Genomic DNA, 27,802 nt, shown 5'->3' with positions numbered 1-27,802 from the left:
TGCTGCATCCTAAGGCATCAAACATGCCAGTTGGGAAAATAGGGGGAAAATACAACTTTAAAAAGAAGCCATCAACATGTAATACACACAATGATGTTTTTATTCTTTGATCTTAGAAACAGTCCGCTCTCCGCAGTCTGGCATTATACAGAAAAAGATGAAACATTACAAACAAAAATTGGAACATAATGAACAGTGGGATGACTGTACAACTGACCATAAACAATCTTAAACTCTTTCCAGCTCTCCTAAAAAGTCAAGTTTGTCTCTAGTTTAAAAGAATTAGGTAATTATCTAATACCCAATACTGTAGATTCTTAGATCATTCAGTTTTTAGAAACTGTTTTGAGGAAGTAAAGTGCCACTAAAATAATATTTTAAAACGCTGCCCTTAAAAGCATTTTACTCAGTATTCTAAAAGAGAAAATAGTTCGTAAGTTTTTTTCAATTTTCCCCCACACCCTCCCCGGTCCAATTTTTTGCACAGAAAAAGTGGGGTGGGGGGGCGGGGAGTGCTTCAGGGGAAATCGTTACAAATCTTTTCTCTAGGCCTTCACATTTCTGTATTTAACACAATTATTTCATAAAGTTGATGGCTATCTTGAATAGTTTTACACTACACAACAGTTACTCATCTATTGTTTATGTACTCCACTGCATAAATAAATTGCTTAGGTTTGATAAAACTTAATAATACCCATATGGAAAAGTAAGGGGAGGCTGCTCACAGTTTTTGAACTACTTGGCTGAATGAGTCGAAAAGAAGTTTTGAGTATCAGGAATTCTCAGTATGCAAATGCTCATCCAACATGCCTGTAAAAAATGAGTCAATCGGGCTTCAGTTTGATCCTAATCATGTGCACCTGGAAGTAAGACTTATCGGAATCGAGTGGACTTGGTTTCAACTGAAGAGCTGAGACCCAAAGAGCTCGATGCACCCAGGCATTTGAGAGTAACTAGTGGAATCTTATTTCTTTGCTTTCATTGGGAAACCCCACCCATGCCCTATTCCACACTTCTTTTGGCCACCCCTCCCCTTAAGTAGCAAGTTGTGTGCTGGTAGTGCAGATGTCTGAATAATGCAAGTCCTCTGAGCACTGAACTAGTCACATGGTTGTAGGACATGTTGCTGCCAAAGGCAGAGAGCAAATGGCACCATGTCAAAGTGCATAGTACTCAAGGCCAGCCAACTTATTTTGGCACTTGTGGCAGAAAATCCCACCAGCATCTCTCCTCCCTGGCATTAAAAATACAATAATAAAACATTAAATAACAATTTGCTTGCCCTTTCATGATGTCCAAAATCAGCTGCCTGAGGTGGCTTTCTCACTTTATGTAAAGGTAGAACTTACTAAGTGTAATCCCTGGCAAGCATATCTGGTTAAGGGAACTCGGGCAGCAGAGATGGGAAAGGCCTTGGGGAGCTGCTGCCAAATAGAATACTAAGGCAGATTGACAATATTCTGGCTCTGTGTAAGGCAGGTATGTATGTTCACACAAGTATGACGAAATTATGGAATTTGGTACATAGCAAAGCCTTCAATACACTGATTTTCATTTCCACTGCTTTATTTTAAACTTCTAGCATGTATAGTTTCAAAGATAGTTTTGAATGGGTGAACAGCCTAGAAGATCTAAGAAGTTAGAGTGATGGATAAATATGCATTTGATGAGTAAGGGGCTCAGGGTCCTCAAGCTCTTTGCTCTTACTCCTGGCAAAAGCAGAACATACACAAATCTAGCAAATATATGTAAATTTACGTAATTATCGAGGTCATGGAATTCAGTTTTTCTTGGTGCAGAACTTTGACTTAAAAACAAAACGAAACCACCAAGGTAGTTACAGCCTGGCCAGTAAGACCTAAAATTGAAACTTCCTTATTCAAAGGCTAGTTCTGAAACCAAATGGAAGAGGGGTTACACAGTTCTTGCCTTCTTGTGAAATGAGTCTTCCCTTAAGCAATATTTCAGGGCTGTTCGTTAGGGAGGGGGAAAGAATGTATCCTCCCAACACACTTGCATTGGGGATGCATATTTGAATACACACTCAAATATTGATTTCTGTACTGCTGCATTACTTTTCAGTGGGATGCACATGCAATACACATCCCACCCTAAAGAACACATAGGCTCAGCTGCCTTGGTAATGGGGTCATGTCCACTTCCCTTCCCACCCTCCAAAGAACACGTGTGAACACGTTTAGAAGAGTGGAAAGTGGGGGACTGAACAATTTTCATACACACCCATGGACATTTTTATAGTGAAAATTGAACTTCCCAAACTCAATGGAGCACTACCATGCCTCTTATCTAGTAGGTCTTGGGGACAAATATCAAACCCTGCTTTATGAGCATCCGATTAACTGATATCAAAAGACAGTGATCATCTGGATGTGTGCCTTAACCAAGCAAAGCATTTTGTTTTTATGACTTGCTGCTCTAGGCAGGAGTTGTCATATTTGAGAGTGAGAGTAAGGAGACCATATAAATAACTTGACTACAGGACAACCAGTGGTGTGGGGCGGAAAATGTTCTGTTTTCAATAAACAAAATTCAATAAAAATGAATGCCAATTGCAAGTACAATAGTAGACAAGCTTGGCAGTTTCAAAGTTGCAATCAATGTTTTTCAGGTGATTATCCATAACTACTATGTGAAAGAATACATATTAGTCATTGAAATACATATATGTCTTAGAATGAAATGGAACAAATAGTGACAGCGAAACTGAAGGTGCCCCAAAAACCTTAGTGGAAGACAACTGAACTCTGTTGAAAGAGATGAGTGGTTGTCAGCATATGCGCATTTTGTTGGGTTGCTAGAATTAGTGTTTTAACAGTTTTAAGTACTTTCATGAGTTTTTTCTTAAATATAAACATGGTAAGGGAAATACATGCTATTGTCTTAAATATTCCAATACATTTTTTTCATAATATAACATTTAAATTACATTGTGTGCTTTAATCCCCCCCAAAAAAATATTTCAAGTCTATTACTTGCGGTATATTAGGACAAAACATTAACACGGGGTACTTTTTTAAAGCTTTGTTTAAAGTACAAGTATAATTAGATCTCTCTAGGGCAGGGGTGGGCAACTTGTGGCCCTCCGGATGTTTTGGCCTACATCTTCCATCCGCTCTAGCCAGCTTAGCCAATGATGAGGGATGATGGTTGTAAGGCCAAAAGTTCTGGAAAGCCAAAAGTTGCTCACTCCTGCTCTAGGGCATCAGAACATTTTCTGATGCAAATTGAATTTTTCCATATGCGAATGACCCCAATTTGCGGTGAAAAATATACCAATTCAAAATTTTCAGGAAAACCCCCATCACTGAGGACAACCTCCATTTTTCACTATATTTGGGTTGTCCATTATCTATTTTGCCTATGAGATCTGACTTTGGGGAGGTTGTTCCTGTAAGCTGCTATCATGATGTATATCAGCTTTACATATGGCTTGGATCTGACTTCACATTTGTTTGCCCCTTTTTCATTTCTCTGATTCTTGCTAAGCTATACCTTTTATTCAGAGTGGGTGTTTTCTTAATGACTCCTTTTGCCACTTGAGTTCAGCAGTTTTCACATTAGTCTCTGAGACTAAAGTTCTGTGGTGGCCCTACAAGGCACACTACCCAGTGTAGTGCATAATTGCATATTATGGCATGTGAATGCCTAATAAAACAGTTCTCAACTACTGGATGTAAAATGAGGATGGAATGGAACAAATTCTAGAGCACTTGGAGCAGCTATCTTTTCTGTGCCTCTACTAGAAATACCTGCTTAGTTATTAATTGATTTAGAGGTTTTCAAAGATGAAAATGTCAGAGCAGGTTCTGGTGGCTTGTCTTCTCCAATACAGGGGCTCCTTGTACAGATTCCTGGTTTCAAGAGCAGGAAGTGACTTTCATTAGCACTTTCTCAATATTTGGGTCAGAGCCAGAATGAGCTCCTGTAGACTCTGAAGATACAATTAATTCTACATTACGACTGGACTTGGATCTTGAGTTTGACTAACCTGATTTGCATACTAAGGTAAGAAAATGGTCTGCAAATCAAAATATTGGAGAATGAGAGATTTCCCCCTATAGATACTTAAAATAGAAAGAAGCTGTATTTTTAGTGTGGTAAAAAAAAAGTTAGGTTAGGTATACATGTTAGGTATAGCTATTAGCAGATCTATGCAAAGGTGGAGGTGTGTATGCAATAGTGAAATCAAACTTCTCTTCAGTACTTCTAAAGCTTACTTTGCCAGCCTTGTTAATCACCTAGTTTCTGATTTTAGAAACTTGCTCATTTAGGCTATACACTGAAGACAAGTTGCATTGACAAAGGAACATGTGAAGTATCTGTGTTTACTAAAACCATTTTAAAATACTAATTGGAAATGGTGAGCTGCTAGTGCAGTTTGCATCAAATCTTGGTGGAGTTGCATGTTAGGACTCTACTCAGGGGGATATGGTAGAAGGAAAGTGAATTCCTCATTAAAGAGAGACTCATTCCCTGGGATTTTCTATGCAGTGTCTGAAATAAATGATATAGAAGCACTGGATGTGCTGGCTGAGTAGATCCTCAAGTTGGGAAGGCTTCACTTTGTCATTAGAAAAAGTAGTGTGGAGTATTTCACAGCCTGCAGTTCTGCTTCCAAGAATGTTCAACAGACTGCAGCATCTCTGCCTGTTACTGGAATATATAATTGAGAGCTTGCTGTTTGAGGCATCAGGCTGGAGACCCACTCATGAACAAGAATCTCTGTCTGGGATGATTACTCATGAGTAATTCTGTTTTATGGGTACAAACTACATGCCACAAAAAGCACCAGTAATCTGGAAGGAAGAGTGACACTGATGGGTAACTACCTTCTCCCAGTAAAGGCCTCCTGATGCAAACATGCCCTGTAGCTCACTTACCTTTTACTAGTGTTGTAATAGAATCGCTTTAGAACAATTTCAGAAGTTTTGTATGATACAAGCTAAAATATAATCCGTATAGTGTATTCCTGTCACATTCTCTAATAGTGTGAAAACAACCAAGAGTCCTGTGGCACCTTAAAAATGACCACTTAATGTAGCATACTCTTCTGTGGACTAGAGTCCATTTTGTCAGATGCATAAGGATATTCATGCATCCGATGTGAGCTTTAGTCCATGAAAGCTTAAGCCACAGTAAGGGTTCATTGGAATTATAATCATGTGCGAAAACTTGGAAGTTGCTTTGTACTAAGCTACCAGATGAAGAGTAAAACCAGTGATGTAAGACTTTCGAACAGTGTGATCTACCAGTCATACGCAGGGTATGCCAATACACTGTGCACTAAGTCTGCAAACATAATTGTTTAGAAAAGTAAATGTTGGGTTCTCTTGCTGGATTAATGTAAATTGCTTTGTTCGCAGGGTTTATTGCCATCCCAAAACCAGGCCAATTCTCCAAGTGGAACTGTAGTATAGCCATCACGCTCCTGCTAGCAAATCTTTGAACACAGAACAAGAAGTAATGGCAACGGAACCAGGAGCTGCTGTTCAGCCAGGGAGCACCACGGTTCTTGAAGGCAGAATGTAAACCTGAAGTTATGTGAATCACATAGTGTTCTACAAAATAATAATAACGTAATGAGTTCTTTTTACAGTTGATATTTTTAGGCTGCTCACCCAAAGAATTTTGCTTAAAAATGCTTCTTTTGGTGTTGCAATTAAAAATAGTGAAACCATTTCCGGTTTCTTTATAATTCTCAGTGTAATTTAATTATATCCATACAAACACATACACATGTAAAATAAAATGTTTCTTAAATCCAAGTAAGTTTAATGGTGTTATAAATTAGAATTTCACTGTTGGGTTTTTTGCACTGATTTTTTTAAGCCAGAGATGGTTAGCCTGGAATGCTCTCATGGGAAATGAAAGTCATTACTTTATGGCTTTACAAATGTAATTCAGGAAGATGGATGCTGCAATCAAAGGTTTTTTTCTAAAAAGATTGTTTGCACTTAAGCTTAATACTAGTAGAGAATTACTTTTAAATGGGTGTTTGGACATCCTCTAAAGCTGTGTTATGGAGAAAAGAGATCCTTTGTATCTATTAAAACATTTTATTTTAATAATGTTTTCAACTACAATCAATCTGTATTATATGTATAAATAATGTAATTCAGTGATTGGGGAGAAATCGGTCATTACACTAGTAATTTTCATCATTTAAGAAAGTGATATTTCTAATCCAGAAAATACATATTAAACTATCTTGAATATGCAGTTTTGTTTACGTTCTGTTTAAATTAAATCAACTTTGATGTAATTTCTTGAATGTAATATTTTTGGTACGGACATGGTTTAATCCTTGTAGAAGATATTCCTTTTGAAAAACACTCAGGTCAGATTCACTAGTTATTTAACTGGGTTTATCTTTTATTAGGAAATGTGATTCTCCTGCACTTTATTCTAAACAGTTTTTTCCTCGGACTACACTCTTTAGAACACTACACCAATTCTTAAAATAAGCCTAGGGGTTTTTTGTATACATTAGTCATTCAACAGTGGTACTAGCCATTTTCATACACTAGGAATGTATAGTTTAGCATATGTTAATGCTAGCAGATACACTTAAATGTTGGTTTAAAATTATTGTAACACAACGCAATAGGCTGATACTATAGAATAATGCGCCAAAGTATGCAGTTTTCCTGTTTCGAAGAAAAAATGATGCCTTGTGCTGGAGGATAGATTTGAGAATCTACATAATCTAACTGCTGCTTGATTAGTTCCTATTAAACTGTTTTGAACATACTAAAAATTGTAGAATCCCCTCCAGTTTTTCATTGAAGAAAATTATGTCTGCTTGATAACAGGAACTATGGGGCAGGGTAGGACAAAAACCTTTCACTTCTTCTCTCCCATCCCAGTCCTTTGTGTAAGTAACATGGTGGCAAGTTCTGAGGCATAACTAGGAAAGAAATTGGTTGACCTGGATACCTGTGGTTGCATCATTCTCCTCCCCCTGCCCCCTGAAAAAATGCTGGCCCACAAACGCTACAATTCAGGGAGCATGTTTAGATATGTATAACTCTGTTCCAAGGCTTTGGGCCACTTCAAAAGTAGCTTATCACATATGCACATGTGTGCTGTGTGGTTTTTAAAGTCTTGACAGTACTGCAGCGAGTCATCATGCTTGCTGGATTCAGATTGTAATCAAGGCCAGTTTTTTAATCTGAGTTTTAAATAGGGAAACAGCATTGAGATGCTTTGCATAATCCAAATTACTAGTTTTCAAAGAAAAGCAAAAAAAGACTACTTCAGCTGCCACACATTAGATTGGATCTAGACTTTGCATTATGAGAACAGAATGGTTGCTTTTCTCCACTGGAGGCTTTTCTGTGGAGGGATTCAGTTGATGGAAGACGAGAAGACAACTTCCGCTGTTTCCCCCATTCCCTTGCAGCTGCTTGTGCCCTCCAAAAACTTGTTTGGGTAAGTCTATCTTTCCCCCACTCTATTTCCACTGGTGAGAACACAAACATTTGTGTTCACAGGCCTACCTGCTCATATTTAACTTTATCGGTCATTTGTGGCAAGTTGACAACCCTGAAAGGGTAGAGTAAGAAGAGGAAGAAAGCAAACTCTTAAACTTATAGAAGCTTCCTTACCCGATAGCTTGAGCAGATTCTTATTTGCCCGAGTCAAGTACTAACATCCCTGTTTAAAAAAACATAAGAATAAACTTACATGTAACTCAGATATAAGAGTTTTTTTGCAAAACAGTCCGGATAGCAGGAGAAGTTGCATAAGTAGTTACTTCTGATACAATTTCTTTGTGTACATATACATTTCAATTGTACGAGCAAGAAATAGTTCAGGAGAGGCTTTGTGAACTGTTCCCTCAAGTCGAAAAGATTTAGAGGCAGAATTCTGTAGTGAAATAGTATAGAGCTAATAGACTAAAGAACAGGCTGTAAACATATTTAATAAGAACAGAATAAAAATCCCTGTGATGGGATTCAAGTTCTTAGGAGATGAAATGCAGATGTTGGGAACGAATGCATGGGAATCCATATTTGATCATTTTGGCTTCGGGGCAGGAGTTAGGGCAGCCTTCCCCAACTTGATGCCTACCAATGTTCTGGACTACAACTCCCACCATTCCTGACCACTGGTCATCCTGGCTGGGGCTGCTGGGTGTTGAAGTCCAAATCACCTGGAAAATACCAGATTCAAGTAAATGTGTGGAGTCCCACCTCAGCTATAGGAAATCAAATACAACCACCCCTCTGCCTTTTAAAACTAGACCTAATTTTCCAGCTAGAAGGACTAGAAACTTTAAAGGAAAACATTCAGAAGCTGAAATTGGCCAACATTCTTCTGCACATGCATGCAAATGCTGAATGCATGCACAATCCCGCCCTGAGCTACCTTTTGTGCCTTTTAGCTGATAACTTGTGATCCAAGGCTCCTTGTTATTGTACAAGGAGGAAAGAGCCATGCTAGAAATGTGACATGGGTAGGGGCTCTGTGTGTGTGGCATTATTAATCCCAATTGCTTATGCATTCTTTTGGGTAAGGAAATAATGACATGTGATCGCATGGTCTTAGTGCAATCATTTCTTCATGGGTGATCAAACTGCCTTATAGCAAGTCAGACTACTTATACATCCAGCCCAGTATTTTCTACTCTGGGTAGCAGTGCCTCTCCAGGCTTGCAGGCAGAAAAAAGTATTTCCCTTACCTGCTACCAGAAACCCTCCAAACGGGAAATGCCAGGGATTGAATTTGGTACATACATGTGAAGCTTTACCACAGAGTTCTCCTGAAGTGTTGTCAATATTAAGCCCTTCCAAATTTTGACTGGAAGGAGCCTTCAGAATCTTGGAAAGCCAGAGCCTGGCTGCTTTTCACAGGATGAATATAACATGTAGCCAAGCTAAATATTTCAATTTTAAATGGTTAATACCCTTTTATAAATTTGAAATGAAAATCAGGTTGAGACTACTTAAAATATTTAGAATCCTTTGCTGTTCAAAACATATTGGACTTTCTCCAATTGCTGTCTATCTTTTAACAGGAACTCATCCCAGGATCTTGCGCCCAACGTTCTGGTGTTGAATAAAGCCAATACACTTCTGAAATGTTAATGCTTCTGCCTGATTAGCTTGAAGCGGCTAAAGATATATTTCACTCTTGGAATGGAAAGCCTGTGGCATTTTATAGACTGAGATCTAGACTACAGATGAGCAGAACTCCGCTCACAGGACATTCCTACTGAAGGGAGTGTGCAGGACAGATTATTTCTACCAATTCCTCCTTACACCTGTAGTCGCTGCGATCCTCCCAAAACCTGCTCTGGAGGGTGGAAGACCCCCCAGAACAGTGTAGGAGGTAACACAGGCAGAAGGGAGAATCAGTGAAAATCTTCCCCCTTCCACCAGCAGAATCTTCCACTAGAATTTAGTCCCACCTGAACACAAAAGAAACCATGCTGTTCATGGAAAAGCAAGTCTGGGTCCAATCCATTGCATTTTGCAACTTCTCCCAAATTCCTAAGAGAGTTGTTGCTCCCATGCACAGAAGAAATACAGCACTTATGTAATATAAAGTTTATATGGATATCTTGTAGTTCATGCTCCCTTTGAATGCATCTGCAGCTTTTCTAAAAAAAAACACCTCTGCAGTCTCCAGGCTTGAAGAAGGTAAGGTCTTGACTATTCGTGTACCGTCTCACTGTCTCCTGCAGCATTACTGATTTATAAGAAAAGATGTATTCCTTGTATCTGTGAGTCTCACTGTATGACAGATTTTCACTTCTAATGCTTTCACTGATGGATATAGACATCTATGCAGTTGGTATAGCATTGGTGATCAAGCAAGATCCATTAGCGTTTCATTGCTCTGAAGGGTTAAAGTTATACCATAAAAATTAAGAAATGCACAAACTATTTTTCCTTGTTACAGAGATTGTGTTATGGAAGTGGATTTCCTTTTTGTAAGAGGAGAGTGTAGTTAACCTTGATAATACCTTTTCAAACTCAGTCTTGTAATAAAATGATCCTAAAATTCCATTTTATCTTTACTAGTAACTGTGAAAGACTAATTTAAAAAATCACATCCTTGGAGGAGACAACTCCCTCCACCCCAAGATACTTTCAAATATTATTGGTTCTTCTAGCACAAATGCACAATGTGAAATGATTGTGTCAAATTGTACTTCAGCTGAAACATGTTTACACGGTTCAAACTTCCATACTATAGGAAAACGTTTGAGAGCAACAGCAAGACTGACTTCATCTTGTCATGACTAATCCATGCAGAAATAATCCGTCCATTTACATAAGTAATTTCATAAAACAAATCTTTAACCTAAATTACATTCAAATCAGGTATTCTCCCGAAGATACTAACCAGACACGTTCTGAAACTTAACAATGACTATCAAAGAAGGTTGACCGATTATATCTTTACATTCACATATACAAAGAAATACACAAATTCAGTTTTACATGTCATAAATAAACACAATATAGCATTTAATATAAAAAATTGTAACAGTTCCATTCCTGCCAGCACAACACAAAAAATATATGATCCACTTAAAAGAAAACAATTTTTTGTATATTAGGAACTTTAAAAAAAATCAAAGTGCATTCTGAGTTACGAAAATGGTGCTTACATAGTTGGCTCCTTTAAAAAATGTCCAAAAGAAACAGATTATTGTAGCATCTTGCTGCAGCATTTGAGGAGATAAGGCACTATTGCCATTAGTGTACCTTTTTAAGACTAAGAAGATCACAGGGAAGTCTTTGTCCATCAATATCCTCCACCTCTTCTTTCCAGAGCAGGCAAGTAGTACTGTTTCATAGGAGACTTAAATTCCTTCTGTTTTTCAGACTGTTGATGAGACAACACAAGTTAATATGGGCTGTAATCTAGATGTATAAACTTGTATGTAATCTGATAAGCAAGGCAGAATTACCTTGCAATGTGTCCCAAAATATGTTATAGGCTGCAACACCTGGACTTTTCCGTTGGTTGCTGGGAGGGTAAAAACTGACTGAAATGTAGGATTAGGGTAAGAAGTCAAGTTGGTTACTGCAGGAACTGTCAGTTTTGGCAACTCTACTGCATAGGGAAGTCCATGATGTCCCAGTGGATTCTCCTGGGCTCGCCTAAGAAAGTTCTTTTAAAATAAAAATACAAGTTCAATTTTCTTTAAAAAAATGTCTGTTCTGTAGGTCAAACTTCACTGATCCCCGTTACATGTATTTGTGTTGCTTTGGTTGTTATGTCTGCTGTTCCTCCCACACTGGCCCAAGTATGTGCAAACACTTCCATGCAAATGATTCTTCCTGAGGGGTGGTACTTGCATATTATATGAACATGTAACTAGGAAGAAACACATGGGTGGAAGTCTTTACGTTTACTTAGATCAATATGGGAAGAAAAACACAGATGGTGGCAACTATGTCAATATGGGCATTTGTAAAGGGTGTCCAAATATAACATTCTTTGTTAATTCTTACCTATGCACTGAAGAAAAGCACACACATGTTGAAGGTAGATATAGGTTTGTATTCTTTGTTGCTTTACTTTTAAGAGAGAAGCAAGCATTTCAACTAAGCCTTAGACTGGCACAATATAACTTTCTTAACTTGCTCTGTTGGTGGTATAAGATTAAAAAGGAACTAATTTCCAAAACTTCTCAGAGCAATAATTGCAATACCCTTCTGTAAGCCAGACCAAGATCACCAGTTAGATTTTTTTTTAGACATAATTGGATGAAGTCAAGCGGTTTTGTACTGGTAGCTTAAATCTGGTGCCTTGAGAATACCGGGGTGGGGGTATCAGTTTAGCACTGATTTCAGCGTAACTTTGGTGGTTCATCTGATTTTCCTATCTGCTCAAGTGATCCTGGAAAAGTTGTATTGATATTAGTGGTTTTCTGTTCCCTGCTTGTGACTCATTTTTGGGCCTGAATTGCACAGAATTCTGTTTGGGACCTAATGAATAGATGCCTGTGTGGTGCCCCTAAAAATATTGCTCAAGGCTGCTTGGGTTGCTTTTGAAATTAGGCTCGGCCCTGCGGGTGTGGCAGTGTTAGATCCTTCATAGTTTTATGACCAATGTACATTGATTACATGAGCCTGGATGCAAATTGGATTGTGCTCATAGGATCATCCAGAAAAGATGTGTGAATAACTCCTTCCGGTAGAGATTCATCGTGTGGCCTCATAGGACCACTAGAAAGCATCCCGAGTCCTAAAATACTGTATCTAAAGCTGGGCTATCCCATTATACTGTGTGGTACTCCAATCTGTAATCATGGCATACAGGATATATACAAAGCCTTCCTGAAACTGCATTTCTTACTTAGCTGGACAATGTATGGATACAGAAAAAATCCATACAACCCCTAGAACCTTTTGATGCAGAATCCTAAAGTATGTTTCACCTGTCAGGGACTATTAAGCAAATTATGAAGTTTGACACAGGGCTGTTCTGTTAAAGTCAAAATGGCACTACTTAAATAGGTCTATTACTTCATCTTTGATTTAAAGATTACCTGCCTTTGATCCTCCTTTGAAATACGCCGCAAGCTGAGAGACTCCCTTTCTAATGGGTTTTCTACTAATCTCATTTTTCTGCGTATGGTCAAAGCTTGTTTCTCTGCCAACCTGTTCAGTGTAAAGCCAGACAAAATCCCACATGTGAAATTTGAAATTCAGTTGTGTGAACTGGAGAACATCAAATCACCAAAGGAACGTCAGTTTCTCAGTTATACTAAACAGTGGGTTAAAATGCAGCTGCTAATTGCCCAGGGCCTGTGAGGGACATCTAGGTTTTAGCTTGATACTATAGACCAGCCTTCCCCAACTTGTGCCCTCCAGTTGTGATGGGCTAGAACTCCTATCATCCCCAGACCACTGATTTTAAGTCCAAGACTTCCAGCTCCTCATTTATTCAGCCCACAGTCAAGAGTCAGGCTATACCTGAGTGCTTCCTTACCTCAACTCTCTGAAGTAAGGGTGCTGTAGTGCTTCGTGGGCACAGATTCTCTCATCAGGATCATATTGTATCATTGCATACATAAGTGTTAGGCTCTTATTGGACAAACTAGGCATAAATGGAGAGATTCCTTTCCCTTTTCTGATGGGAAAATCAAAGCTCATCACTCTTGACCTGCATTAATCCAATGAGAGAAAATGCATTCCTGTCAAATGACTCTGAACATCAGCCTTACCGGGGGAGGTGGGGGATTTCTGAAGAGATAAAGCTAATACAGAGAACCTTCAAAGTTGAAGGCAGTTCTTGCTCTTCATCTGAGAGTCCCTAAACCTCACCCCTTGAATAGTGGAAACTCAAAGTAAGTTTAAACCTTTTCCATCTGAGCTCATCAAGGTGAGAAACTGCTAAATGGTGTTTTTTTTTTTTAATTAGAAAGGGCAAGCTATATTCCCTTCAAAATGTATTCAGAGTGAGGCTAAATGTGCATGGAAGAGTGAGGAACCAGTGTGCTGATTTACTTTCCATCAGCTATTGTCAAGCAGAGTAAAGGTGCTGTGGGCTTAGTAGAAATTAAAAGAACCCAGCTATGCAAATCATGATCAAAATTATCTCAGAATTGAGATGTAAGATCCATAGGCTATACAGTCTCAATCGGCTAACCAGCTCCAAAGCAGCAGGGCCTAAAGGACTTTGTAGGAGGAGTATCTTAAACATTGCAGATTCTTGGGCAGGTATGGGCAATTTGTGGCCCTCCAGATGTTGTTGGACCGTAGCACCATTACCCTAGCCAGTGTAACCAATCCAGCAGTGGTAAGGGAAACTATCTAGGTTATTGTCTTATCTTGGAATCAGTACACATACCCACCATTCTACCTACAGAAAATTCTAGCCCGGTGCCTTCCATCTTCAGACGTCTATTGCAGTTCATGCAGGTGGAGGGCAGTAGAAACCTTGCCATACTTAATATTTCTACAGCACTGTTGAGTGTTCAAAGGACTTCTCATGCGTTACTTTAGTAAAATGTATACCAGTCCTGTATGGTGGGTCAGTATCCTCCATATTGTAGATGGAGGAATGAGTTTGCAAGATAGTAGTTTGCCACCAAGGCTGCTGATGAGTTTATGGCAGAGATGACTTCCTGGCTCAGTATCTTAGCCACTAACAAAACACATGTTCTCAGGAACTTCCATGTTTGAAGAGGTATTCCCTGATTACTTTTAAAAAATACGCAATGATAGGGAAGGATGTGTGACATATGGTATATGGGTGGGGATCTATGGGGAAGGAAAGGGATATAAAAACAATCGGCTATATCCAGTGTCATCTGTTCACACAAGACTTTTCCCACCTCTCCTCCCCACTGCAGCCCCTATGCCCCCCCAAATTTCTTAAGAGAGTCTCACAATCTTTCAGAACAGATTTTCAGGGGATGCAGGGGGAGAGGGAGTCAACTCTTCTTGTTCCACTGATGGAAGCCATTCCATTAGCAAGAGAAGTTAATTGGATACAACCTAACGCATGTCCCACCGCTGGGCAAATGGAAGCTGCTTCCAGACCCATCCTTGTCTCAGAACCTTAAGCAGACATTTAAGGCTCAGGCTCAACTAAATTTGTTAGTCTATACTCTATTTTAGGTGTGAACTAGTGAACTGAGGTTTCTTGATATAAACCATTAGCATTCTGCTTTTAAAGAAGACGATTTATTCAAACTTAAATCACAGATGGAATGCACTACTAATCTCAAAATGTAAAATGTACTTACTGCTTGAACTTATTAAGAATCTTCTTAGGGGGTGTACCTACAATATCATGAATTTTCGATATTTGGTCCAGTTCATTAGATCCAGGAAAGAGTGGGTGGAAACTGGAAACAAAATGAGAAATGGAATTGGTAGTGCTGAAAATTAGGATGAGCTTGTTTTCTTACTGTGAGGGAAAAACCCCTGTCCATCCTCAATCTTAAACAGAATTGTCTACCTACCATGGTTTAACAGCACTAGTGCTGGTACTCATCTTTTTCTTTTATACACCAAATATTGAGGGGATAAAAAGAAAGAAGCATGAACAAGAAGAGAACGATGCTATGGTTAGTCTCCCTACCCCCATGTGTTTTGCTCAGCATTTTCTAAAATGAAAAAGCACCAAAGGAGAGTACTACAGTATGGGAAAGTGTAAGTGAATGTGGATGATAACAATTCAGACCATACCTCCTTAAGTACACAAAAGCTTTATCAGCCAGTGATGGACCTTTGGTGCGAAGTACCACAATCTAGAGCAGAGATGGGCAGAAGCTAAATCTGGATCTACTGCAAGATCTCTGAGTAATTTGCAGTACATCGGCAAGGCTTTTTCACTCCCCCTCGGGGAGGAGGGGGGAGAGAACCAGGAGAGGATTTTTGTCTTGTCCTAACCATGTGCTCAGACACCTTAATTATTGGTGTATGTTCACCCTCTTGAGCCAGTTTTTCACCTGGCTCCAGTTGGTGGATCTCAGGGTTCTAGTAAAAATAAGTAGATCCTGCAAGCCTTAAGGCTGCCCACCCCCGATCTAGAGAGTGCAATTAAGCATGCATGCTAGAACTCTTGGCTGTTATATTAATTTGAATCCCTCCTGTCTTCCATAGAAGTAAACATAATATACCTAAGGTTCCTCAGTAGTATCCTATCCAGGCCCTGACTAGACCCAGATAGGCTTAGCTTCAGCAAGATTGCCTTTAGACCATACCCTGGTCTGAAGCCACCCTATACTGCATCACAGACTCCTCCGTTACAGGACTGGATTCCCATGCCAGGTAAGAGCATGCTGTTTAACAGCAACAAAAGTGTCAAAGAGATTACAGAGCTGCCTTATGGAGTCAGGCCATAGGTCCATCTAGCTCAGTAGTGTTTACTGAGCTGGTAACAGCTCTCCAAGGTATTTGAGGTCTTCCCTAGTGCAATTACTCAAGATTGTGTTGACTAGCGATGCCAGAGATTGAATCTGCACCTGTCTCAATGCAAAGCATGTGCTCTACCATCAAACTTCAGCCTGTCCCCAGTTTTTTGCTCTGGATTGTTTCCGTGACCATCCCATCTGCACAAGCCTACCCTAAATGTGAGTTTCTCTGTGTTTTTAAACAAGTCAGACTTGTTTAAATGTAAACAGTGCACTTTCAGATAATGTACCTTGCAATTTCATAAAAGACGCAGCCAGCACTCCACATGTCCATTTTGTAACTGTAGTAACCATCTGTGAGAAGACATTCAGGTGCCCTGTACCACCGTGTGGATATGTATTCTGTATATGGCTGTTTGGAATGTATACTCCTACAGGATCCAAAATCCCCTAGTTTCAGAAGATCCTGCTGCAATAACATAAATTGTATATCTCAAATTAAAAGTCATTCAGATAAAATCTAAAACTTCTAAGAACTATAAACTAGCCACTTCAAGCCTAAATTAAGCGATCTTTAGCATCCATTTCAGGTGTTTAATTTGAGAGCAGAGAGCAATCTGACCCATTTTAAAAAAATACTTGGGACTGGTCATAAGTCTCTTCAATGGTTCATGGCCATTGTGTGCATAGTGCCTGTAGCCTTTGGAAGAGGTGGGAAAATGTATAGCCTTGAGCACTAACACTTCAGAGGGCAACTAGCAGAGAGTACTCAAAACAAAGTTCAAAGAGACTGACGTGGTTATAAGGGAAGGCTTGCCACATTTTGTCAATGGTGGCAGAAAATAGTTGCTCATCAACTGGTCAGAAAGAATAGGGATAATACAACTTATCTAAATCAAACATCTAACATTTACTCATCGGAAATGTAAACAGTGCACTTTTTCCTTTAGGCGCAAAATGTACTTCTAAACTCCAGTGCTAGAACAAGGAATAGTCCCAAGGATTTTGAATCAATTCAATACAACTATTCATAAGAGTTTGGGAATGAAGCCTCATGTTTTCATGCTACAATGAGACTTCTTACCTTTATTAATATGTTTTCTGGTTTCACATCTCTGTGAAATATTCCATTCCTGCATCAAGAGAAGAATTCAGGGGAAGGTAAGTATTTATACACTAAGGCTGGGATGCAGAAAGCCCTATCTGCATTAGGGGTTTTCAGTCCCCTCCCCCATTTCCAACACAACTCCTTGCACTCCTTCTGAAAAGCCATCCCTGAAGGCTAGGATGTACTCCAGCAAAGCATTTGATGTGGTGGGAGAAAACCGTACCTGGAAGGGAAAAGTAATTACCCCTAGTATCTGCGCATAGCAGCACCTTAGGCATGACTGTGGGCCTCTCCAGATCTCAGCCCAATTAAATAAACAAACTATATTTGCAAAAAGAATCTGTCCTACCTGTGCATGTGATCAAGAGACTTGCATAACTGGTACATATAACTCATTATTCTCTTTTCAGGCAATGGTTTTTTCCTCCCTAGAATTTGGAATAGTGAAATGAAAGTGTGGTACAGTTTTATACAATGATCACTTTAAGATGAAGAGCTTGCAGTCACTTTTGCCAGTTAACTAATGTTTAAATACAGCTACAAAATGTTTTGACTATGAACTGTGGTAGCATCTGTGTTTGCCTAGATTTCCAGGTGTCTGCTGTGGTCAGGAGTGCCTTTACTGCCAGCTGCACCCCTTCCTGGAGAAGACAGATCAAGCCACAGTAATACACACCTTGGACACTTCCAGATAGATTACTGCAACATGCTGTACATGGGGCTACCCCTGAAGAGTGCTCAGGTGCAAAATACAGCAGCCAGGATGTTTTCTGATATGCTCAACAAAAACATACAGTGCACTTCAGATCATTTTACAACAATCTTATCAATTTCACTGGCTTCCGATTAATTTCCAGGTCCAGGTCAAGGTGTTGAATACCTACAGAACCCTAAACTGCTTGGGGCCAGGATATCTGGAAGACCACTGCTTCCCATATGATCCTGTCCATATGTTATGATCCTCTTCAGATGCCTTGCTTTATATCGCACCACCTAAAGAGGTTCAGTGGATGGGAACATGCAACAGGACCTTTTCTGTGGCAGCACCCCGATTCTGGAATTCCTTCCGAAAACAAATTAGTCTAGCTCCATCCCTGATGGCTTTTAGGCAAGCAATAAACATCTATTCCATCTAACCTCCAATGGTGCTTAATTATGATACTGAAATGTTGACACCCCATCTTTTCTGGCTTCTTAATCTGTATTTGATTTTGTTTAATATTGTTTTAGTACTTTCATTGGCTTTGATCATGCTATAAACCATAATGGGGGCCCTTGTTAAGGCTGAAAGATGGTTGAGAAACATTTTCCACAGTGGTGGGAAGGAACTGCTTCACACTAGGATGGTTCAAATGTAACACGGGCTCTGTCTTAACCACAGTGTAGAGATCCAGGGTCAGCCTCAAGAACCTATATTTCCTCCCTAGAGCAAGTTCTCCTGTTCTTAACTGCAGTTAAGAGAAACATTGGCATTAACCTTGGGTGCTTCCAGGGGAGGCTCTTATTGTGCAATCACACTGCCTCATTCATGGCATTTTACAGGGGTCCAGATGACCCAGTCTTCAATTGTGGCCCTCCCGTATTTTCCCACTGTTTCTTTCATCTTTTTTCTTACCTAAAAAAATCCATTAAGGAAGAAAAGACAGAATAGCTGCACAGCACCTTTTCATTGTTAATGATAAGGGCCTTGTATCTAGAAGCACCCCTTATCCACAGTTAAGACTATCTAGAGTTCAGGTTAACTTCAGGTAAGGTCAGTGCTGACAATTCTCTAGCAGTGGTAGGGTGGAAGCTTGCCTGTAGAAAGGTGGGGAAAGGGGAAGCATGGATCCCTAATGCTGGTTTCCAATCTCTTAACCTTGGTTAAAAGAGAGCCACTGTTAGGACTGCATTTGCCCATTCTGAATAGTCATAGCAGAGACATGTCATGCATACCAGAGCCTTTTGTATTTGCTGTTCAATTAGGTTTTGAACCCTTAAATGGCTTTCATGGATAGCTTACCCTAGCCAACTGTTTGGGTTGGCTTTAGGTCTAGGGAAGTGAGCACTACCTTTATATTTATAACATTATATACCGCTCCACATCTAGATAGATTTCAGAGCAGTGAACAATAAAAGATAAAAAGATAGACTAAAACTCCATATTATTTTCTAAAACTACTGATAAAAACTGTGGCTGGTCAGTCAAGGAAGGCTTCCTGAAATAAAGATGTTTTCAGGAGGCACCAGGAACAATACAGTGTTGGCACCTGCCTGACCTCCAGTGGCAGGGAGTTCCACAGAAAGGGGGCCACCACACTGAAGGCTCTTCTCTGGGTGGACTCTAATCAGGATAGGTCCATGTGGAACCACCAGGAGCATGCTTTCTGATGACCAGGCAGGTTGATAAGGGAGAAGGTGCGCTCTCAGGTATCCTGGTCCCAAGTTGTTTAGGGCTTTATACACTAGTACAAAAACCTTAAACCTGGCCTGGTAGTGAATAGGCAGCCAGTGCAGTTCCCTCAGCAAAGGCGTTGTTAGGAGCTGCCCCTTTTCAGCATACAACAGCTGAGCTACTACATTCTGCACTAGCTCCAGCTTTAAGGGCAGCCCCGCACAGACTGCACTGCAGTAATCCAGTCTTGAGGTTACTCACGCCCGTACCACTGTGGCCAAGCTATCCCTGTCCAAGAGAGGCCATAGCTAGCAAACCACCTGAAGCTGATAAATGGCACTCCAAGCCACCATGGCCACTTGGACCTCCAGCAACAGTGATGGATCTAGGAGTACCCCCAGCCTATGAACCTGATCTTTCAAAGGGAGTGTTATCAAATATCCAGTGAAAATTTGTCTCATACAGCTTTAAAAAACTCAGATTTTAAATCTACAACTTTTTTTTTGGTTTCTGTGTTCCCATGATGCCAGCCAAGAGAGATTTTGTAGCTGTATCAGTTTCAAATCTTACAGTAATCTACAATAACATCAAGCAGGAAAATCCATTACAGGACAGCCCCTCTCCATATATGATACAGGTGGGGCATTGAAAACATGCCATGAGGGATGTGCCCATCAGATTTGTGTGTTGGTAAAAAAAGGGGGGGAGGCAGAAATGCCCTATTACAAGAGGCAGCTGACGAGAAGCCTCTTTACATGACCTGTCTCTCATGATGTGGCACATGGATCTGCTCCTCTAAAGACAACTTTCACTATTGGAGGATAACAGGACAGGCATGTGCGGAGGCTCCTGCTGACTGAACATCAGTAGAAGGCTATATGGCAGCCTTCCCAAGCCAGTGCCCTCCAGATGTTTTGGCCTACAATTTCCAGGATTCCTGACAATTGGGCATGCTGGCTGGGGCTGAGAGGAGTTGATGCTCAAAACATCTGGAGGGCACCAGCTTGGGGAAGGCTGGTATATTGGGGGGGGAGGGGTGTGCACGCTGGGGAAGATCTTTTTTAGGGTCTAAAATCCAGTGAGTAGTTTTGCCTTATCTGTGGATGTGCTCTTTTAATCTCCACCCCCAAACAGCAGTACTTTGCTTTTTGGTCAGACTAAACATACATATGGATTTTTGCATAAGTTAATAAATGGGATATGAAAGTATTTTTCCTGTGTTGGTATAATCTACATACCTTTGATCAGTTCATAAATGTTCATGTCCATAAGTTCACATATTAATGCAACAGCACCAGCTTTCTTGTCACTAAAGAAAACAGTTTGTTTTAATTTAACTACATGGAAGAAGCAGAGAAGTAACATGTGTAATTATTTGGGGACCAGAGACATTCTCCTACACAAAAAGGCTGGATTTATTATGGTATTAGTTTACATGATCATTTTTCAGTTAAGGTTTTTTTTAATTAGCTTTCGAAGCATTTCAGTTAGTGTGAAAAGAAACTGAAAATGCAGTAAAGTGAAGCAGTCATGCAGGAGGCAAGTCCCATTTGTGGATCTCCATATACAACAAAAATGCAAAATCAAACCCATGCTCCATCTGAAGATACAATAGTTTAGTTAAAACCAGTCCTTTTTCTAGAGCAACAACATGAGTGCTATGACCTCTGCTATCAAACTTAGTTTACTGACAACAGTATGTGACACTTTGTAGTGTCATAAGCAGAAATGATTCTCAAATTACCATTTACAATTTGAACATATGAAGCGGCCTTATACCGTAACAGCTCTCCATGGCCTCAGGTAGAGGTCTTTCCTTACTCAAAAACCTTTAACTGGAGATGTCAGGGATTGAACCTGGGGCTTTCTGCATGCTCTACCATTGAGCTATAGTTCTTCTCCACAGGGAAGCCAATTTGGCTTGGACTACAGAAGACTTAGACCCTGTACATTAGAGATTCCTGTTTAGGGCTAGGAAGAACCAGTGATTTTACAGTGTTTGCTCAAATGTTCCTTTTTTTAAGTATAAAAACTTTTACAACTGCAGTACAAAGTTTTCATTTCAGGAGCAGCTAATCATGGAAATTATAAATGGCACAGGAGGTGAAGTCCTGCAAATTTATATATGGAACTGAAGTCTATGACATTAAAAAAATCTAAACTTATGAGAATCAAAGGTTACTTCATCACAGAGAATACAGTAATCTAGTCAGAATGCTGTTGTTTTTTTAATCCTGACCAGCTGTAGGCCTCCTTTGGGTAAGTGGCATAAGATCATCTTCCATATAGTAAATATAATGCTCCCCAAGGGCTTCAGTTCTTGAATCCCATATTGTTGGTATTGCCATTTTGGCATCATATATATCAGACCACTGATGAAAATGGAATTAAACCAATTTGTTCTTTTGTATACACAGATTCCTAGAATAGCAAAACGTCAGCGGAATACATGGATTCATAAATGGAGACAGTGAGGTATATCACTCAGTCCTTACAGGCTGAAGAGAACAGTAGCCTAGGCATCCCCACTTCCCAGCACAAGCGTACTTGCTACCCCCTGGGAGTTGAGGTGCAAGAAAAGGCTGAATCTCATAATGCCACAGAAAAATAGAAAGGCTCTTGCCTCAAAACAATTTTATTCAAATTAAGACTTGCCTGGCAAATTAAATATTGGTTGAGCACCTCCACACAAAGAATACTCATGATACAGAAAGGGAGGGTGAAAGAAATCATGCAGCACTTACAAAATCACTTCATGCAGTGTAAGGATATTTGGGTGTGGATTCAGTCGCCTTAATGCTTGTATTTCTCTCAGATTGTTCACATGGTCAATACTAAAATACAGTTTAAAAACGGAAACAGATTAGGCTACAATATGTAGATTGTAATTTTGCATAAATCACCCCTGTCCCGAAAGAGTAAACGTGACTTCCATTTTTATGTTGTTGTGGACATTCAGTGGACTGAGTCATGCAGACAAGCTATAATCCAAAAAGCTTTTTAAGGCACTTGCACAGGTTTGTACACATAGATATGTGCAGGAGATGGTGCTCTCTGATGTATTATGTTTATTGTTCATCAGGATGAAGAGAGAACAAGCTTTCAATGCTCATGTTAGTCAAATCTATTATCAAGAAATGCAGTGATTGTAAGGTTACGCTTCCTCTCCCAAGGCATCCATATATTTTTAACACTGCATTTGTAAATATTCGTAATCTATTTTTAAATCTAATTGTGATAATTAATATAAAACAAAACATTTAGACATTGAGGTTAAGTAAAAACAAAATTCTGTAAATTCAACAGCCAGGTAGACCTACCTTTCAAAATGCTGTTTCATTTGTTTACATGCATAATATTGTCCATCTTTTAGACTTTGAACCTTCAGAACGTCAGAAAATGTTCCCTCGCCAATTTTACCAATTGTTTTGTATTCTAAAAAGGTCAAAATTTTAAAAGAAAACTAGGTTTTAGTATAGAAGGCAAGCTTAATGTCTTTAGGATAAGTTTTGCTTCATCAGATGCATTTGTAATTATGACTTATTTATTCAAATAGCACCATTGTTCCCTACCCAACATTATGGTAAATCGAACGCTTCCAACCATATCTCATTATCACTGTATCTCCGAGACACTAAGGTTACATCCCTCTACGATGCATAAAGATTATGAAAGTATAGCTCTTATTATTGAGTTATGTGAGAAATTCAATCTTGCTTGAGATTTAGGTCTGCTACAATAACTCCTGGAGGGTTTTCCTTGATTAGCTGCATCTCTGATTCTCATCAACAAAGTGTATAATAGTCATTTTCCCTCTATGGTAGTTTACGGGATGAAAATGTTAATCATGTGTCAGTTTAGTTTTCAGAAATCTTGAGTTTGTTGTGTAATAGCACCAGAAAAAAAGGTAACAGACGTTAAAAATATAATTGCTATCATGCTTAAATTAAAGCCTGTTCAGTAGCTGAATTGGACTGTTTTTACACTCGCAGGAACCCTCCCATAAAATGTAGTGCAAGAGCTGGCCAGCTACAGCTATAGCAACATCTGTAATCTAATGCTCTGATATCTAATTTGGAGAGTTTGATTCAAATGTGACGTTACACAATTATTCACCCCTTTTTTGGAGTTAAGTCTCTGCAGACTGAGTCAATGCTACCTTTCTAATTGTCTCCTGTAGATATCTCTGTGCTCTCTAATTTGGCTTAATCTTCCCCTATACATATAACCTCTACAGCAACTGGTTCTAGAATCCTCCACTGGCTAACTTCTTGTGACAATTAACTTCTTCAGACCGCTAGTTGTAAAGGAAAAAAGTTCTTTCTGATGTTATTGTACTATTAATCCATACAGTGTTTCAGTAAGACTCTTTGTACACAGTTATACTGCTTCATAATTTCATAAAACGAAGCAGATCTCTTTCTACATTTTCTTTTACATCAGAGGAAACTTCCATTTGTGGGCTTTTTTATAGTGCCGCTTACTGTAGCACAAACACGCAAGGTTTAGGGCTCTGAATTCTGTATTTCTATCCAAACAGCAAACGTCTGTTTACAAAGCAGTAAGGTATCCTATGCGAAGAGAGGCTTACAATTTGTTGATGTCATGTTTCTCTTGCACTTGGATTAAAAAAAAATGAAAGGGCAAGAAATCCACACCTGTATATTCACATCATACGGTAAGAAAGCAACTTCATGAACTTGTGCAGTTGCACAAATATGCAGCATAAGGCACAAACCTTCCCTCCACCAAGTGGGCACTAGGCGCACATAAGTATATGTGTTATACTGACTTGGGAGTGGCTTTTATGGGCTTCAGGCAATCTCCCATTCAAGAACTGCTTCGTTTTTCAGAAATGTAAGAGCACTGTGTGCTCTCAGATTATTCTATGGCCTAGCACTCAGTCATCTTTTAGGCCAGTCAGAATGGGCAGAAAAGGTCAGGGAGAACATAAAGGCAGACCAGCTCAGTTATGTACAACAAGAAGTGTGGCTGATTTTTTTTAGTCACTTGAGATTGGCCATGTGTAACAAGACTTGTCATAAAACATTAGACCAAGGCTCTTTTTGGTGCATTTTTGAACTCCCATCTATAAACCAATGTGATGTAGGCTACAGTTGCAAATATCCTCCTTACACTATGGATGCTTGATCAGCATCATACTTTCCCATTCAGCATGATGCATACATACTCTTAGCATTCCAGACATTGTGCCCATTCCATCTCCTGTCTTCTCATGTGCACTTTACCTTGCAACTGCTGCACAGCTCCAACACAATACCTCTAACACCTTTCATATAGCTCTTCAGCTCTCCCACATGATGTCAGGTGCCCTGACTTCCACTGTATTAGGGAAGCTAATACATCTCTCATCCTCTCCCCACCCCTCCATTATGACCAAAGGCACACTTATGTTCCTATACTACTGCCATTTTTCCCCCAGTCCCACTGGGGAGGGATGAGGGAAGCATAGATTGCCCTGAGCAGGAAACTTAGAAAGGCATCTGAAGGTTTCTGCAACTCATGGAGTGCATTGGCCCATAACTGCATGCCATTTAAAGACCTCCAGTTAGAATTACTGCTTAAAACAAATACTTGCACCTCTAAAATGTTTAGATCCATTGGAGATTATGGAATCTGAACATGCAAAAGACAAAATGTGCTCTAGTATCTAAAGGTGCTTCTAAACAAAATGTGAGTGTCAGGTGTGCCACAGCTGCAGGCCTAATAGGTGCAAAGCACTGAGCCAGTGCCCATGCTGATCCTTGCTAGTTCACACAATAGAACAGACTAGTAAGAATGAGGTGGACAAGGTAATGACTAAGACCACTTCTCTATCTAGCCTGCTGTTATCCAATCTGCCTGGCAAGATCTTAAGCAGAGCTCTTTCCCAGCCTTGCTACCCAAGATTTAATAAGTGGAGATGCTGGAGACTGTACCTGGGACAGCATGTGCTCTCACCAACCTAGGCTCCTTCAAAATTACCATCCTCTATCCTTACTTTTACTTTACAGCTACAGCATGAATACAGCCATGGGGAAAGCTGTTGTCCAATAAGAAGTTAGCAAATGGCACCGTAACAATGGAGATGTCTCTTTTACAATTCCACTTATTTCAATGGGAGCTACTTCCCAGTAGGCTTGCACATCTATACACCTGTGGGAATAAGACCCATCAAATGGTGTTTCTGCATAAACTTGCAAAGGATCAGGCTTTTGGAAGTGTGTTTAAAATGGACTGTAATCTGAATATTTATCATGGCATAAGCTTTCAGACTGATAGGTAAACCAAATCAACAAATGAGAACTGAAGATAAAATGCAAAACACATGTACACACACCCTGACTGTAGGACCACTAAGCCTAAATAAGGATGTTTCCAGATAGGAGGCTCCTAACACTACCAATCAAAAGACACTATCCAACTATTCCATCTTTCCCTCCTTAATGTATTTTTCCTGTTAAGAAAAAAGTCAGAAGAAGCAGTGGGAAAACACAGGAGAGTGATACATGAAAGATGATGGGTGCTTCCAGACACGGCTTTTATTGTGCAATTGCACTGCCTCATTTACAGAATTTTATAGGAGGTCCAGATGACATCTTAAAGTTGTAGCCCTCCTGTGTTTTCCCACTGCTTCTTAACAGAAAAGGCGATGAATGAAGAAAAGACAGAATAGCTGCATAACGCCTTTTGATCGGTACCACTAGGAACCCTCCAAGTAGAACGTGGGTGCATAACCCCAGGCCCAGGCCCCCAATCCAGCCCAGGGTTCTCCAGACAGCTATGCTCCTTCACCTGGTCCCATACCCTTCCCCTGGACAACTGATCATTAGCTGGTTTCCCAGCTTTCATACTGTTTGGTACAGTTTTCCCCCATTCTAAAAAGGTTGAAATGCCTGTCCTAGACCTTAGTTACTGGCAGTAAGAGCGTTAAGCAAAAATATTCTGGTGTTTTGGCCCCACCTAATACTGGAATATGCCCTCCCCCCGCTTCTCTGAAATGAAATTCAGCCCTCAGGCTGAAAGAGGTTCAACCCCCTGGTCCAGAAGTATCTGACAATGTCTGAGGTGCTTCCAGACAAGGCTTTTAATGAGCCATCACCCTGACTCATTCACCAAACATTATGGATGGGCAGGGAAGGTGTCCAGACGGTGGCATCTCCCACTTGTAGTCCTCCTATTTTTTCCAACCATGGAAAATCTGTTAAAGAAAAAAGAACAGCTGCACAATGCCTTCGGATTGTTAACATCAGGACCCCTCCATCCGAAAGCAGCCATGGAGCACAAGTAAAATTCCCTGAACAAGGCAGGGTGATTGCGCAACTAAAGCCTCCTTTGGAAGCAACCTAGGATAGATATAACGAAATGGAAAGAAATTACTTTTTGCAGGGCGAGAACCAAAGGCAGAGAAATCCAGCCAGCTATATGAAATCAATTAAAACATCGACTCTTTCTTCAGCTGCCCTTTGGATGTTTTAACACAGTATCCTGGGTTCCCGCTCAAACCCACAATCATCCACTTTCTTTCTGGAGAAGGAGGAGGCAGCCTTTCCCCACCAAAGCTAGGATCCAAGTTCTGTGATCTCTAAATTTCACTCTTTCTTGCTGGAATCACAAATTTATTGTAGGGTTGCTGTGTGCCCTGGAGATGCCTCTTACTGCAACTCCCAAAATTCCCAGCCAGCAGGCTGGCAGCTATAGGAGCTGCAGTCCAACGCATCTGGTGGGGGGAGGCTGGAACAGGGCAAATTTTTAACCCCTCTCCCCTTTGGGTAAAACCCAACACAAGTCCAACTTAAGAGTAGACCCACTGAAATAAACGGGACTTCAGTTAGTCAGGACTAACGTAAATCCCATTCACTTCAGTGAGTCTACTCTAAGTAGGCCTTATGTTGGATTTTATCACTTGTCTCCTAATTCCCATTGCTGAACTGCGGATCCTGGCCCTAAATCTCCAAAAGATGGCCTTGTCAAAAACCCTTTTTTTTTTTGCACGGAAATAGAAAATGGCTAGAGCCGACGCTTTACGTCCCACACCGCCCCTCCTCTTCTCCTGCGACACGCTCACTCTCCACTCAGCGCAATGAACTAAACGCGGGATGCTGTCTCCCACCCCACCCGCGGAATAAATTCCATTAAAAAAAAAACAAACCCTCCCCTCCCCTCCCCTCCCCTCCCCTCCCCTCCCCTCCCCTCGATCCACATTCAGGCTGAGGCTGAGGCCAAGGGCTGCCCCTCGACACCCCTCCCTTACTGTTCATCCTCCGCTCGCTTCCCCCGCGGTTCCCTCCGGGGCCGAGCGGCGGGGCGGGGGCCGAGGAAGCGCCGGCCCCCCGCCCCACCGCGGAGCTCGTCAGCGCGCCATGTTGTATCCCCGTCACCCTGGCAACCCCAGAGCGTCAGGCTCCTCACCCCGGGAGCACGACCGTGTCAGCCCCGCCCCCGCCGCGAACGAGCGGCGCAAGCG

General features: G+C 40.5%; 2 protein-coding genes across 14 annotated transcripts in view; one reads left to right on the top strand and one right to left on the bottom strand.

Moving 5' to 3' along the window:
- The window catches only part of WDR20 (WD repeat domain 20), a 77,917-nt gene extending 71,116 nt beyond the window's left edge, over positions 1-6,801 (top strand). Inside the window, exon 4 of the mRNA XM_084838429.1 lies at positions 5,388-6,801. Coding sequence (XP_084694555.1) covers positions 5,388-5,441 — 54 coding nt within the window. The 3' untranslated portion in view covers positions 5,442-6,801. The remainder of the gene's footprint in view (positions 1-5,387) is intronic.
- On the bottom strand, positions 79-27,728 carry MOK (MOK protein kinase). Of its 13 annotated transcripts, none has more exons than XR_014788339.1 (14): positions 27,590-27,728; positions 22,656-22,770; positions 22,080-22,169; positions 20,574-20,644; positions 17,311-17,389; positions 16,938-16,986; positions 16,144-16,322; positions 14,741-14,842; positions 12,979-13,152; positions 12,536-12,647; positions 10,949-11,152; positions 10,743-10,863; positions 7,632-7,680; positions 79-813 (listed from the first exon to the last, which is right to left on the bottom strand). XR_014788339.1 is itself a non-coding variant. In XM_084838481.1 (12 exons), the coding sequence occupies exons 1-12, from the start codon at positions 27,594-27,596 to the stop codon at positions 10,783-10,785; spliced, it is 1,263 nt and encodes a 420-aa protein (XP_084694607.1). In that variant the 5' UTR covers positions 27,597-27,728; the 3' UTR covers positions 9,971-10,782. The 13 variants fall into 13 exon arrangements, 7 of the variants coding, with proteins under 7 accessions (XP_084694607.1, XP_084694591.1, XP_084694647.1 ...); XR_014788338.1 differs by lacking the exon at positions 79-813 and adding an exon at positions 2,269-5,582; XR_014788344.1 differs by lacking the exon at positions 79-813 and adding an exon at positions 2,517-5,582 and having other exon boundaries at positions 12,540-12,647.
- Positions 27,729-27,802: the final 74 nt, after the last annotated feature.

The sequence above is a fragment of the Heloderma suspectum genome, chromosome 1 (genome assembly GCF_057233095.1).
Source record: "Heloderma suspectum isolate Gila_16-S chromosome 1, 16-S_ref, whole genome shotgun sequence".
Classification (NCBI taxonomy): domain Eukaryota; kingdom Metazoa; phylum Chordata; class Lepidosauria; order Squamata; family Helodermatidae; genus Heloderma; species Heloderma suspectum.
This window is presented reverse-complemented; position numbering and strand designations above follow the sequence as displayed.